Source organism: Medicago truncatula, chromosome 4, assembly GCF_003473485.1.
Source record: "Medicago truncatula cultivar Jemalong A17 chromosome 4, MtrunA17r5.0-ANR, whole genome shotgun sequence".
NCBI lineage: Eukaryota > Viridiplantae > Streptophyta > Magnoliopsida > Fabales > Fabaceae > Medicago > Medicago truncatula.
Window position 1 is genome coordinate 18,623,973 of NC_053045.1, and position 16,315 is coordinate 18,640,287.

The window sequence follows — 16,315 nt, forward strand, 5'->3', positions numbered from 1 at the left end:
CATATAGGGGTCGAGGTTCAAACCCGTACACTCCACTTCTTCACAATTAAATTGTGAGAGTTTAGCCATTAGACTACTAAAAAAAAGACTAAAAGATGTATTTTAGAAGGTGTATTTCCTTCCCTTAAAAAAAAACAGGTGGTGTATATCCTTATTTATTAATTTTGTTAGATCAGCCATTTAACCTAATATTTTTTCCGCTCATTTGCTGTATTAGGTTAGGTGTAATTTAACCTAACAAATTCCATCTAAAAAAATGCATCGCACCAATTTCACTCCTATCCTTTTGCTTTTTTTTTTTGCTATCCTCTTGCCTTTTTTTTTTATGAAAATATTTTGTACACAATACTAGAAAAATTCATCGCACTAATTTCATGCCTTTTTTTTACAATATTTTATACACTCATTTAATACTAAAAAAATGGATCGCACCAATTTCATTCATATCATGTTGCCTTTTTCTTTTACGCTCTCACCTTATTCTCCAAGTTATAGTGTTACACATCCAATCAATTAAATTTCATTTATTATGAAGTTGAACTGATTTTTTTCTTTTCTTTTAGAGGTGAAGTTGAAGCACTTAGTTTATCACATTTTAGTTTCGATATTAATTTTGTATTTTTTTGTACACTTATTTAATACGTTTACAAACATAATACCCTAATTTTCATGTAAACTCGGCTATCATAATATACAAGAAAACTCAGCTATATATAGAAAACCCTAAACCGTGTTTCTCTAAAAATAAAAAAAAAATAAAAAACCTAAACCGTGTTTCTATTAATTGAAGTGACTTTGTTTTTCATGTTAATAGAAATTTAAAACAATTATTACAAGTCAATTTTTGATGTTTAACTATAAAAATAATAACTAAAATTGACCCGTGCAACAATATAATATTGTATTCTTTTTATCTTTTTTCTTTATAATTTAAAAAAAAAAAAAAAAAAAGAGAAGATAATGTCCCAATAATATATTATGATAAAATAACAATCTTTAATTGATTAGTTTTTCAAAACTAAAATGTAAAATTTGATAAAATTTTGTTATTGAAGGATATAGTAAGATAAATTTGATTGTAATATTGTATCTCTAATAATTTAATTTGCGTTTATTGATCAACCCATGATCTTATGAGAGTTAATAATTATTCATCGGTCTCTATTATAGTTGATAAGACCCGTGCGTCGCACAGGTCAAAAGTTAGTGATATTTTAATAGACTTCGCTGAAATAATGTAATTTTCCCCAAAAAAAAAAAAAAAATCATTCTCCATGCCAACGTTTTGGGGTTTATTAGAGAGGAGAGGATGACTCGAATTGAACAGCAGTAACACGGAAGATGGTAGTTATTAGCTTAGAATTCAACGGGAACTTCACTGCCTCTGCTTTGCATTATGGTGCCACTTCTTTCTCTTTCTCTTCCTCTTCCTATCCACTTCTTTCTCGTTCTCGAAACCTCAATTTTAACCCAGTTATGGTTTCCATGAAAAATAACGAGCCTCTTCATAATGAATTGGAATTTAAACCATCATTTGATCAATATTTGAAGGCTATGGAATCTGTTAGAAACAACACACTAGTCAAAAAGGGTCTTCATAACGAGTTTCAAGATGATGAAGTATCCTCCTCCAAAGGAAAACAGAATAAAGGGTTTAGGAATGAAAGGAAGCAGAAATCTGATGGTTCGAAGCGCCGGAGTCGTAGTTTAGACTCAAAATCTGATGAGGTTAGTAGTATTAGAGAAAAAGATAACATAATTAAGTCGAATTTGAACGGTGGCCGAGGTGGGAGTGTTGTTGAGAGAGGAGTTACTTATGATTTAGAACAACAAGTTGTTAGTAGTATTAGAGAAAGAAATAACAGCAGAAAGGGTGGTAAAACCCTTGGTGGTGGTGATAATTTTGTAGATAGAAAAAAACCTATGGATAGAGGGCCTGGTAAAAGATATAGTGAAATTGAGAGTATGACGAATAGAAATGGACGGAGGAATGTCAAGTCGAATGGAACCAGTAAGCGTTTTCTTAATAGGGGTTATGATTCTGATGATTTGGTGGTTGAACGAGCAGCATTCAAGAATCTTGAGGATCCTAACAATGTTATCAGTAAGGCACACTTTTCGCATAAAGAAATGGAGGAGAGAATCCAGAAGCTAGCTAAACAGTATGTACTTTATTCATTCTTTCGTGCTTTTGGGGTGTCTGAATTCGACAATATAATACACTCGGGAACAATTATATTTTCTTTGGTGAACTAGTTTTTATAAAAATGCTGCCTCAGGGAACAATTGAAGCAATCTATGAATGTTGCTTAATGCCTAAATTGATTGTTTCGCTTAGTACTCGTTTCATGTTGGCTGTTTTTTTTTTTTTTTTTAATGTAAATTTATTCTTTTAAGAGCTTCTTGACACTGCACTTTACTGGTTTGGTTTTCGGTATTAATTGGACTATGGGAGTCGATGTAGGCAGAACAAGTTAGGCCTTTGCTTCGGCAGAAACTTAATAAGTAGTTTATATTACATAAAATGTGATTTATAAGTTGGTGATCTCTAGATTTATAATCTTTAGAGTTCACTTGTTACATAAGTTCTGTTATTTATGTCATGTGTTTGTCGATAATTCCCGGGCTGGGGAACTAGTATTTAACTCTTGTGAAACCTGTAAATGAGTGGTCTTTTTTAGGAATGGTTGGTGATTACACTTTTTCACACTATCTTCTTTTCGAGGACAGACTCGTTCATTATTTGTGGACCTTCCATTTTCTACTATATTCACGAGAGCCTTGTAATTAAAATATTATTTGTCAAACCATCTGTGAATAGCCTTTTTCCCTGGATTAAAATGGGGAGAAAAAGAATGCAAAAGAAGTTGTGTATCTCATATGGGAAGACCACTATACTCAGCTTTTCAGACGGGCTCTTCAAAATTAATGAAGCAAAATAATTTTCATATTGTATTAACACTAAAGCTGAGCTCTATAGTTTTTTTTCCCCAGTATTATATAAGTTCATTCCTTCTTGTTGAATTGTTTTTTCTGACATTGCTGTTGCTGAATAAATATTACAGATATCTTGCGGTAAGTTGACAATCCAATAGCTATTCGCCTGTTCTCAATGTGTGATCTTAGGATTATTTTTTTATTAGGTTGTCCATGTTAAAGTGTGTCTTTCTTGTCTTGTTGACCATTTTCTCGAACAGGTTGAATGGTGTGGATATCAATTTACCTGAATGGATGTTTTCTAAGATGATCAGAAGTGCAAAGCTCAAATTTAATGACTATTCCATAAGAAGGCTTATCACAATCTTAGGTAATCTAGGAAACTGGCAGCGAGTGATACAAGTCATTGAATGGCTTCAAACACGTGAGCGTTTTCAATCCCATAAGCCAAGGTACTTGCATAGCATGTGGTAAACTTAGCATGACTAACACCTGAATGGCGTGATTAGGCACCTGCATATATATATATATATATAACCAACCCTACTATTGAAGTATGCATAACTATCATATTTATCTTCCAAGCCAAGTTATAGATTGAAAAAACTAGACATGTGTGATCAAAAGATGGAATTTTTTATTTGAAAACTGTATTATACTTTGATTTTGACATATATTGGAGCAGAAAACTACATTGATTGATATAAAATTCTGTATGTATATTATCAATCTTGTAGCAGGTTCCTGTTCCCAAAATATTTAACATGCATAGTTTTATTTCTGGCTAGTGAATGGCCTTTTTCTCTGTTTTTTTGCTTTATTTCTCAGAGCCGTTAATCTGTTACTCTTTGACATTAGGCATGTATATAATGCTGCACTTGACGCACTTGGGAAGTTGAGGAGACCTGTGGAAGCATTGAATATATTTCATGCAATGCAGGTAATGCTGCTATCAGTCCGATATGCTCATTTTTAGTAAAATTTATGTTAAATAACACGACATTCGGATGCAGACAACTTAACTAACACTTTCCTTTTCTTTCAGCAACAAATGTCGACATATCCTGACTTAGTAGCTTATCATAGTATTGCTGTTACTCTTGGACAAGCAGGGCACATGAAGCAACTCTTTGATGTGATAGATATCATGCAATCTCCACCAAAGAAGAAGTTCAATAAAGGGATATTCGAGAATTGGGACCCAAGGCTGGAACCTGATATCGTAGTTTATAATGCAGTAAGTTGTTAAAAAGGAACTTGGTTTTAAATGTTTTAAGAGATAGGTTTTCCACACCATATCTTTGCAATTGGAGGCCACTTCTAGATTGAAATTAATGGATTTGGGGTCAGGTATTTCATCTTTCTGAATGTGCATGTTAAAGTTTGACAATAGATACTCTAACAACAAGAAAATCCATTTTCATGCAGCTAATTCTTGACTGGTCTCAAATTATAGTTTTTACGATCAATTAAAATATTAAAGTAGTTTCTCTTCGTCCATTAGCTGCTTGTTACAATTTTTTTTTTTTTTTTTTTATTATGTCCTTTGGATTTCCATAAAGAAGGTTTTGATGATCCATCATCTTCCCTTGAATGTTTTCCTGAGTGAATTTTGGTATCCAAATTTGCATAAATGGCATCATGCTTGCACACTTTATATGTGTATACCTCAGTCTTTTGGCAGCGTGTTTTTTAAACTTATCACTGTTGTGGGCAGGTTCTCCCATACCCCATAACCTAAATTGTTTCAATAATTATTTTCCTTCTCCGTTTCTGGTTCTATTTGAAAATAAGTTATTTTTTTCTTGTAAAAATACCTGCCGTTGTTGCTCAGTTTCATGATTAAGGTCTGATTTTGTATTTTATATATTAATTGCATTTTCAGGTCCTTAATGCATGTGTTAAGGGGAAACAGTGGGAAGGAGCATTTTGGGTTTTACAGCAGTTAAAGAAGCAGAACATACAACCTTCTGCCGCGACATATGGTCTAGTTATGGAGGTAGTAGTTGCCTCTAGTGTTTTTATGACTTATAGTTTACATTTGTACATTTTGAATGAGTCCTGATATATAAAAAAATATTTAATCAATCGGAGAATTAAAATTAGGCTATTTTACTTTTACTATTGTATTTTTAAATTTGAAAATATTAAGATTCTATTATAAATTGCGAGTACAAAGAGTAGGAAACAATGCCTCCAGAAACAGCACATCACAGAGCAAATAAGAGAAAATAATAAGCAGCTAAAATAGTTAATTAACTCAAAAGAGTTACTTATTAATTCACACTTGGAGTTGAAGAAGGTAATTAAGTTTAGTACTTAACTGGGAAGAGAAGTGACTAATAATTCAAGTTTTACTTTAAAAAGAAAAAGAAAAAAAGAAGAGAAGAAAATAGCATATCCCATTATATTTGAGATCTTTACAAGATTTAGAACAAGGTTCCTACTTCTGGTTGAGTCGAATTATATTGCAATTGGGAAACCATGATTCCATGGAAGAACTGGAAAACTTCAAATGCAGTTGCATCTATGAATGAATGTTGAATTTCACATAATTCACAAATTTGTGTAATACATGAACAGGTGATGTTTTCATGTGGCAAGTACAACTTGGTTCATGATTTTTTTAGAAAACTTCAGAAATCTTCTATTCCTAATCCATTGACATATAGAGGTATTCTCATTTATTTTCACATCCATGTGAATCACCTAATAACATTATGTGATTGTTATCTTGACATGCTCATTTTATGTGCAGTTCTCGTGAATACATTTTGGAAAGAGGGAAAAATTGACGAGGCTGTCTCGGCTGTCCATGAAATGGAAAGACGTGGAATTGTTGGTTCTGCTTCACTTTATTATGATCTAGCTCGATGCCTCTGTGCAGCTGGACGAAGTTGCGAGGCACTGATGCAGGTGTGTTTTGTTATTCCTGTTGTTTCTTTCAGTTGCTTTTCTGAAAGGATAGGGAAGGAAGGGGGGTAGATATGCTAATATTAATATCCATTTCGTTTTCATTCAATATTACAAGTGCATTAACAGGTGGATTATGTATTATAAAATTGGAAGAATTTCCTCTGAATTTGAATGATAGAAGTTTCATTTCATGGAACTATGTAGTGTGTACCTATAAGTTTTTTTTATATCAATTTTATCTATTGTCTCCATTGGATGGCCATTCCCAATTGAAAAGGTAATGGATGAATCCACAAAATTTTCAAAGCAATTTAAATGATTTGGAAAGAAATGGAGGAGATCACTGATAATTTTTTCTTTTCTCTTTCTTTTTCAATTTCTTCGGAATCCACTTTGCTGAGCATAGCCTAAGAAATATAAATAAGGGAAAATTGTGAAAAGGTTCTATTGTTAGCACAGTGATTCTCCAATATCTATTAACTACTATGCAATGATTGAAACAAATGGGTTGCCAAGTAGCTATTGATGAAATACAACATAGGATAGAGTGCACCATACTCCTACCTACCTAAGTAATATAATAACATATAGTGCTTCCACCTTAACGAATATCTATTAACTACATGAATTGTCAATGGTATGGCCTCGGTATGATGTGTTTCACAGGCTTGTGATGAGTATGATGGTAACTTCAGTTGACATAAGTTGATTGGGCCATAGTTACTTTTTGTTAATTCTATGAATGTATAAATTCTAAGCTCAAAGAGAAGTGTTGCAGTCCTTCTGAAAGGCTTGATCACTGATGGTGTTGCTCATCCTTTGACAGATAGACAAGATATGTAAGGTTGCAAATAAACCACTGGTGGTGACCTACACTGGCTTGATGCAAGCAAGTCTAGACTCTGGAAACATTCAAGACGGATCTTACATTTTTGAGAAAATGAAGGACATTTGTGCTCCGAATCTGGTTACTTACAACATAATGCTGAAAGCATACGTTGATCATGGGATGTTTCGAGAAGCTAAAGAGTTATTTGAGCAAATGTTAGAAAACACAAATCATCTGAGTAGAAATGATGATTACAAAATGCGAGTGATACCAGATATATACACATTTAATACCATGTTAGATGCATGTGCTGCAGAAAAAAGATGGGATTATTTTGACCATGTTTACCAGAGGATGCTGTACCATGGTTATCACTTCAATCCAAAACGACATCTTCGAATGATACTGGAGGCTTCAAGAGCTGGAAAGGTGACCTTTCTATTCTTTTTTCTCCATATTATGAATGATCCTTTATGATATGCTGAGAATCTTACTTTACCGCATTCTAATTTGTGAAATACACTTAAAAACTAAGAGTAAACATCAATTAAAGCTTGCTCAGTAAGCCAATAAAGAGGAAGAAAACAAAAATGGACTTGAATGAGGTGAACTTTAGACAGGAAACATTATTATAAGAATCTAAACAAAATACATATATATTTCATTTGAAGATGTTACGAATTACTCTTTCTTATAATATCCGTATTTGCATACATGTATAGTTTGTGTTGCTGCCCTTGTATTAGTATGCATATGTCATGTTTGATTCAAAGTCTCGTTGTACATCTTTTTGTATGTAATGATTGACATATTATCCTTGTTTCTATAGTAAGTACACTTTTGACCTGAATTTGTTCCACTATGATGTTATAAAATCTTAGCTTTAACTTTCTCCTTCTTGATAGAAGACTAATTAATAAATAATAGATGTCAAACTTTATCAGGAAATTTGAGATCATTTCATTGACAAATGGAACATTGCTTTGTTTTCAGGAAGAGCCATTGGAGATAACATGGAACCACTTGGCCGCTACAGATCGAATTCCACCAGTTTCTCTAATCAAGGAGAGGTTCTGTACAAAGCTTGAGAAGGATGATTATATTATTGCCCTCCAATGCATCACAAATAGCACACCAAAAGATTTGCATCCATTTTCAAAGTCGTCATGGTTGAATCTATTCAAAGAAAATTCTCAACGGTTTCAGAAGGATACAGTTGTCAGGCTTATGAATGCAGCCAGTAATATAATTTCCAATATTAGTGTGCCAAATCCAGCACTTGTTTGTTTAATTCAATCATGCAAAGATTTTTGTTTTGCCACTGATCTCAGTGCAGCTGACATGGATTCAGCAAACAATGTATTTGCATTAGAAAGCAAACAGGAAGTAAACCAATACTAGGTGAACATTCGTATCTTAAATTTTGTAATATAAATTCATCCAAGAATGTAATGAAAGCGTTTTATTAAATGCATCTCATCAAAGTTTACTAGTACAGTACTCCCTGAAATCCGACCAATATATAACCCCAATCTGTCCCATAAATCCTCTCTCCTGGCCTCCTTAAATGCCCTGGAAGAAAAAAGGCAAGCATCTCTTACAACTCAACTGAAGCAGATCAATAATAAGATGAAAGAGCTGACTCTGAAATCCACTCAGGTAATCACTCAACTGAACACTTCCTTAAATCAACGCCTCATATTTAATGAGAAGGCCACTTTTCTTGATAATGAGCTAGTGTTACAAGTACTACACTCACAAAAAGCAGGGAGGGATAATACTTTGAATTCTGCTCTCCCCCAGCACAAAACACTCGCGCCCTGCAGCCTTGCCCCAAATACCCCTGCGTGACTTAACTCACGCTAGTTTTAAAATTCCAAAACCTAACTTTTAGTTTTTACACTTTCTTGCCTCTTACCCATGCTTTCTTGCCTCTTGCCTCTTATCAATATCCCTTGCCTTTGACTTTAATACATGGTCTATTTAATTGTATAAATTTCTTTGTAAATTTTGGTGGGGCCTAATTTGATCTATATGATTGTTGTTTTGTCTATATTCATGTCTAAATATATGTTTGAACAGTCATGATCTCTGTCCCAATAGTGAAAAGGAAAAACAAATATTTATCATGCACTTGGCCTTCTAGACATTAAGGTCCCACCCATTAAACATTCAAGAATTGAAAATGAGTAAGTAGTCAATTTTCCCCCTGAAATTATAAGTTTTATCAATTACCCTCCTGAAATTAACAAAACTTCAATTACCCCCCTGAAATTTCACAACGTTAGTCAATTTACCCCCTCCGTCAAATTTTTCTGTTAGTGAACATGACGTTAAATATTTATATTATGTGCAAAATGTGGGAAAACTTAAAAATTATGCGCAAAATGTCCCCCAAACTTAAAAATTTATATTATTTTTTCTTAAAAACAAACAATTAATAGTTAAATATTAAAACTAACTATTAATTTTGGAATTTGGGAAAACTACATGCATATATACATCAAAATAGGCTCCAAAATGGGAAAAATATGTATTTTTTAAAGTGACAATAATGATATGATTTGTGGATTAATATTGGGGGTTGTGTAGTTTAAATGGTTTGAGAAAATTGTTGAAGGAGTTGGAGAAGTTAAAAGACTAAGATGGTGAAGGAGAAAATATAAATTTAAATTTGAATATTAATTTGTTTATAAACCTCTAAAAATAATAATTTGTCTATTAGAAATAACCATTATTGTCCCTTTAAACATACACATTTTTCCCTATTTTGATGTATATATGTATGTAGTTGATAGGTCCGCAAGTGCACGGAAATATCTGTTTTAGTATAAAAGGTTGTCGATCCCACAGAGACCAATGTCAAGTACCGTAATTAATTGTTACGTTGTTTATCTAAGGCGATGCAGATTAATTTGGTTGCAAATTGGGAAAATAACTTGCTTTTAATTACTTTTAAATGACGAGAGCCCGGAATATAATTCGTGTCGTCCGTTGATGCTTGTTAAATTGTATTTTATTATTGTAACATGACAATATTTTTGCGTGTAAAAAGAACAAATTTAAAGGCACCGTCGACTTTCGCACATCCGTTACCGTATTTTAAACTCACAAGCGTCAGCTTTCGCATGTACGACCGCAAGTTTAAAATAGCCTTTTTAAAAATTTGAAATTTCTAAATTAATTAAAGAAAACGCTTTCGTTATATTTCAAAATCAATTCCTAAAAATTCTACGGTCAGATACAGGTTTCACTCTTTCGATATGAAACCGGTATCACTTTATTTCAACTTTCATTGTAAATATTAATTGTTTAAAATCAGAATTTTTAGAGTTTAAAAATAATTCCTGTTACAATTTCTAATCATACAAATTAACAGAGCACCATTGGTACAACATTCATCACATTCCGGACTCTATGGAAATCTACTCAGACATGGTATATATAATAAATAAACAAATGTTCATGCTATTCGTCATTATTGAAACAGTGAATTAAAAGAACAAAATGAATGAAAATAAGCTATTTAAGTAAAAACCTGTAGATGATGGTTACTCTAGAAAAAGGGGGAAATAAAAAGAAACTGCTGCAACAGAGAACATCAGCAATCCATTACGACAGCAGGAATGAAATATCTCTAGCAGAGAAATAAATAACACGGCAGCAGCAACAGAGAATGAAAATAAGCTAATTTAACGAACACCCATTCCAAACCGCAGCAACAGAGAAATAAATAACATAGCAGCAGCTTATTTCGGAATTAGAACAGCGATGACTGAATTTGGAATATAGTAATAATATATAGATAATAATTGAAATAAAACAGTACGATTGTATCAAACTGTGAATGAAAAGGAAACTGAAACTTAGGATTACAATCGGCTATGAATTTCTAATGCTTGTCTAAAAGCTTCTCTCCTCAGCTCTTCCTCTCTGGACCTATTTATAGGCCAAGCTTCTTTAACAACGTGTTCTGATCGTGCCTCTGCAGGTGCAGGGAGTGGGAGAGAAAACTGGAAACCGTTCCTGGAAGTGGGGGAGACTGATTCTCCCGAACCCGTGACGGGCGTCACAGGGTGTGACAGTCTGCTCGTCACGGGGTGGTGACGGTCTGGGGTGCTGGTGACAGCCAGGTCGAGTTGAAAGGTGACGGTCAACCCGTCACAGGGTTTGACGGCCGTCACCCTGAAGCTGAATTCTTTAGGACTTCTTCCTTTCTTTGTTTTCTCGCCGAATTTCGTCATTTTTGCGCATGGAGGCCTTTATCGCTGTGTACCTGAAACATAGCCATACAACCCAGCTTAACATAGAGAAAACAAGAAAATTTAGGCCTAAACTACACGCAAAACGAGCTGAAATGATGTTGTATTTTGCATGTTATCAGTAGTTTTTCCAAACTCCAAAATTAATAGTTAGCTTTAATATTTAACTATTAATTGTTTGTTTTTAAGAAAGAAATAATATAAATTTTTAAATTTGGGGGGCATTTTGCACATAAGTGCAAAACTTCAGGGGAGTATTTGCAAAACGTCATGTTCACTAACAGAAAAATTTGACGGAGGGGGTAAATTGACTAACGTTGTGAAATTCAAGTGGGGGTAATTGAAGTTTTGTTAATTTCAGGGGGGTAATTGATGAAACTTACAATTTCAGGGGGGAAATTGACTATTTACTCAATTGAAAATTGCAAAAACAAAACCTGCGTGAATTAACTCACGCAGGTGTTAAATTCAGCATGAGTTAACTCACGTAATGTTTTTACATATGCGTTACTTAAGTAACGCAGCGTTAGTTAACTAACGCATAGTTTTACACTTGCGTTAGTTAACTAACGCAGGGGCATTTTCGGCAACACTGTAGGGCGCGAGTGTTTTGTGTTACGCAAAAGATTAAGACAATACTTTCTTTGACATATTGTGATATTTGCTTTGGAATGAGAAACTTCTATGCCTAGAAAATACTTTTGTTGTCCAAGATCTTTGGTTTTGAATTTAGTATAAAAATTAAAGTAAATTACACTCTCCTCCCTTAAAAGAAGCTTGAATTACACCCCCCCTTCCCTCTTATGTTAAAATATACACTCTCCTTCCTTGAAAAGTAAAATTTATACTCCTCTCCCTTATAAGACGTTTAAATTACAACCCCCTCCCATAATAATTAAATATGCACTACACTTTAATCTATTTTAACATAAATAAATATTTTTATGATATATACTAATTTTGAACTAACATTTAAGAAAAATAAGTTCATTTTAAATGTCAATGATAATTAAATATAAATATTTTGCTATTGATTTTATAATTTAGAGCATAAAATTAACTTTTAAATAACCATGCTTTATTATCTTTACTAATTTTCCACATGTTTTAATTTTTTTTTTGGATTGTTTCATATTTTATTATAGGGTTCAAAACTACAGTTATTGAAATTGTGAATAAAAAATAGTGAAAACTATGTATTCAGATTTTGATTATATTAAAATAGACGTCCATTACAATTTTTTTCCCTAAATGTGTTAGATTTTTGTTTTTTTTTGCAAAATTATTAACAATAAAAAAAATCGAGGGAGTAAAGTGTAGATTTTAACCTAAGAGGGGAGGGAAATGAAATTTTTTTCTAATATGTTTTAAATAAGAGGGGAGAGAAATGTATAGGGAAGGGGAGTGTAATTCAAATATCTTTGACAGGAGAGAGGAGGATGGAGTGTAATTTACTGTATAAATTATTGATCCTATCAAATTCATCAAGTGTATTGCTTGTCAGAATATCATTATCTACATATACCCATAGTGTTGTGAGAATTATTGTCAGAATATCATTATTACTCCTTTGTGAAGTATGAACAAGGAGTTATCTGAATTTTTTTGTTTGTATCCTTGATCAATGAGAAACATCAATCTTTCACACGATTTTCATACTGGCCTGCTTCAAACAATATAGTTATTTCAGCAATTTACACATACTTGGGTTTGGGACTAGTCAGTCCATGTGGTACAGCATATATACTTCCTCTTGCAAATCACCATGCCGAGAAATTAATGTACTCCCTCCGTCCTTTAATAAGTGATACAGTTGACCCAATTACGCATACCAATGCGTAATTTTGAGTTTAAATATCTTGAATAATATATTGGAAAAAATTACGAAAATTTGATATTTTAAAAATACTTATCGAGACGAATCTAACGACATCTTATATGATATTATTTATCTTTGTATATTAGTAGAAAAATATGGTCAAAGTAAGTTAGGTCAAAATTGCACATTTTCAAACAGGTTATTTATTGCGAGACGGAGGGAGTATTATTTACATTCAATTGATAAAAATGTTAATTATTGTTAGAGGCTAGTGCAAGAAGTGTCCTTAATGTAATTATCTTAGCTACAAGTGAAAATGTGTCAAAAAATAAGTCCTTCAACCTGATTATAACCTTTAGATACAAGTCTGACATTTTAAGATAAATTATTCAAACGGATTTTTCATTTGAAACTTTCCTTGAAAAAAAAACTATAACAAAAACACATTACACTACCAAAATCTATTTTAAAAAAGGCTTAATTGCACTTTTCCCCCCTATATTTTGCTAATTGTGCGATTTGCACCCCCTCTTCTTTATTTGAGCGATTTTGCACCCATCTTTTTGCCCCCTTTATGGTTAGATGAAACTTCTTGTGTTTAATTGCACTTTTGCCCCCTATCTTTTTACCAATTGTGCGATTTTGCAACCCGTCTTATTTTTTTGAGCGATTTTTCACCCTATCTTTTGCCCCCCTTCCCCTCTTTTAATGATGATTTTGAACAAAACACAATTGGCAAAATATGAGGTGCAAAATCGCTCAAAAAAGAAGAGAGGGTGCAAAATCGTACAATTGACAAAAGATAGGGGGAAAAGTGCAATTAAACCCTTTAAAAAAAGCTATAACAAACGGGGCCAAAGTAAACTTAATGTGGGAAGCGAAACATGTGAGATTAGATAGGGAATAAAAATGATTAATAGGAATATAGGATATATATACTGAAGACCAGGGCCGTCCCTGAAAATTCAGAGGCTCGGCTCTGGGAATGAAAAGAGGCCAGTGATAAAATTAAAACGTATTTTTTTTAAAAGAGAGATGTTCTATTTATATTTTTTAAAAGATAAATACAAAGTATCGTATATATGTGATGAGTCATTTAATATCTATTTTTATATGTTATTTAGTTTAGTTTTAAATAGATTTTATTTTATTTTATATTAGTATTATTTCCTTTTTGAGTTAGTTTACTACAAATTGCACTTTATTATATTTCAGGAACGAATATTGGATGGATTGAGTCTTGGAGCAAAAGAAAGGGACTTGGAGCTGATTTAGTACAAAAATACGAAGATTCAGAGACAAAAATATGTCTCCCCAAAGTCAGAAGCTTGGCAAGGCCCGTGCTAGCAATGGCACGGTAGTGCCACCCTCCGAGTCACTTTTGCTGCTTTTGCTTAGATTTTAAGCTACTCTATTTTAGCCCGCAGTTTCTTGTGGAACATTCCAATAATGTAATTGCTTAGATTTTAAGTCGAATGTATGCTATAAATAGAGTAGCTATCCATCACAAATATTCATCTTTTCTTGGAATACAATATGTGACAATTGTCTTTCTAATAAAAGTTCTTTTACTTTCTTGTTATTTACTTTTATGCTTTCTCTCTTCTTCTCCTTGTCTACGATGAACATCAGTGAGTAGACTTCTCTTGTCTTGGGATTGTTGGATAAGTCTAAATGACATAATCCTAATCAAACCAAGCTCTTAAACCTTAATCTTATATAACCCTAATTTCTAATCTAAATTCACCGCTTTAACATGAATTAACCATTATCAAACTGTGGAAACGAAAGTGGAGGGTTTGATAATTGTTAATTCATCATCTCAAATATCAATTCATAAAACGAAAGTGGAGTTTTGATATTCGAACAAGTGAATTTAGACAAAGATTGTAAAGGCAGCGAAATAGTCTTTACAATCTTTAAGACATATAGTTTCGAACTTCAAGGATTCTAAATTGTGATCAAGTCAGCGAAATAGGCTTGGTTGCAACTTAGGACCAAAATCTAATAGTAATCAAGTCAGCGAAATAGACTTGGTTGCTAGAGGAACAAAAGAGAAACTGTCTTTAGAAGTTAGGTTTAACATAAGGTTATAAGTTTAATAGTTTGGTTTGTGAAGGACTTGTCAGTTAGATGAACCAATAATCCCAAGGCTTTTATCTTTTCTTTTCTTTTATTTCCTTTCAATTAAAAATCCAAACTTTTAATCTTTGAAACTTTCATATATTCATTATTAAAAGTTAATTGAATTCATAACTCCCTGTCGGAACGATACTCTTTTTACTACTTCGATAGAACCGTGCACTTGCGGTTTTATCCCATCAATATGCGGTACATCCAGAGGTGAAAATGACTACCGTATACATGAGGAACCCCCATCTAACACCAAAATCAATCATGAGGAACCCCCACTCTTGAGACCCATCCTTGAGGGAGGCCCAGCCAGTGGCGGATCTTGAGTTTTTTTTTCGGGGGTGCCAAATATTTGAAAGATATATATTATACAGATTAAAAATATGTGCAACATTGTTAATTGGTGTGGTGGTAATTTTGCATGATTAATGCCTGGGGATGCTAGTTCGGTACCCACCAGGACCTTGTTTTTTGAATTAAAAAAGAAAAATTCGCTAATTCGTTAAAAATTATAAAAAGGGAGGGTGCCATGGATTGAACACACAACATTTTATACATTAAAGGACCACATAACCACCAGAACAACACACACTTGTTGATATATCAAGCATAATATGAAATTTATATTAAAACTAGGGGGTGCAGTGGCATCTGGGGGTCTCCAAAGAGATCCGCCCCTGGGCCCAGCTCGTTTGAGCTGTTTGCACCCCCTCAGGGACGCCCCTGCTGAAGACTTTGATTGAGTTGAAATCATCTGAGAGACTTCATATGTAATCAGAGAAGTAATTAGATTTGTGTGTGATTCTGGTTGACCTTCTTAAATTGGTGTCAGTCACAAGTTGTTCATGTGTGTGTGGAGGAATAGTTTCAAGTGAGGTTTCAACTGGTGTGAGTTTTTCATTTAAAGTTGCATTTATCAGGTTCTACAGTAGGTTCATGTTAAGTATCACTGGTTAAGGGATATGTGGAGTGATAGGTCCAATGAAATGGTTGATTAGATTTTTGGTATGGTCGAACATTCTCATGATGTATCACATTTCTAGAAACAAATAAGTTTTTGGTGTTTAAATCAAATAAAATTTCACCTTTGACCCTTGCTTGCGATCTAAGTAAATGCATTTTCTGGCTCTAGAACCAAGCTTGGTTATTTATGTGATTATGTAAAGTGGAAGCATAACAAAATGAAGCAAAGACTTTCAACTCATTAAGGTTGGGATCTTGCCCAAATTTATGGAAATAGGGTGACTTATTATGTAGAAGTGGAATAAGTACTCTATTAATTACGTCTTAGTCATGCAAAACTGCATAAGAACATCACTGTTGAGGAAATTTGGAATGGAAAGGTAAGGATCTTTCTACATTCAACACAATATTGGTTTGATGGTCTATTCCTTAGGTACCATATACGGGGCATCAGAG

The 16,315-nt window shown here is 33.2% G+C and overlaps 1 protein-coding gene across 1 annotated transcript; it reads left to right on the plus strand.

The window, feature by feature from the left end:
* The first annotated feature begins 1,255 nt into the window (after positions 1-1,255).
* On the plus strand, positions 1,256-8,156 carry LOC25479292 (pentatricopeptide repeat-containing protein At1g30610, chloroplastic). The gene is made up of 9 exons (XM_013588279.3): positions 1,256-2,162; positions 3,198-3,389; positions 3,796-3,877; positions 3,983-4,174; positions 4,823-4,936; positions 5,521-5,611; positions 5,696-5,853; positions 6,680-7,111; positions 7,676-8,156. The coding sequence occupies exons 1-9, from the start codon at positions 1,342-1,344 to the stop codon at positions 8,081-8,083; spliced, it is 2,490 nt and encodes an 829-aa protein (XP_013443733.1). The 5' UTR covers positions 1,256-1,341; the 3' UTR covers positions 8,084-8,156.
* The last annotated feature ends 8,159 nt before the right edge of the window (positions 8,157-16,315 follow it).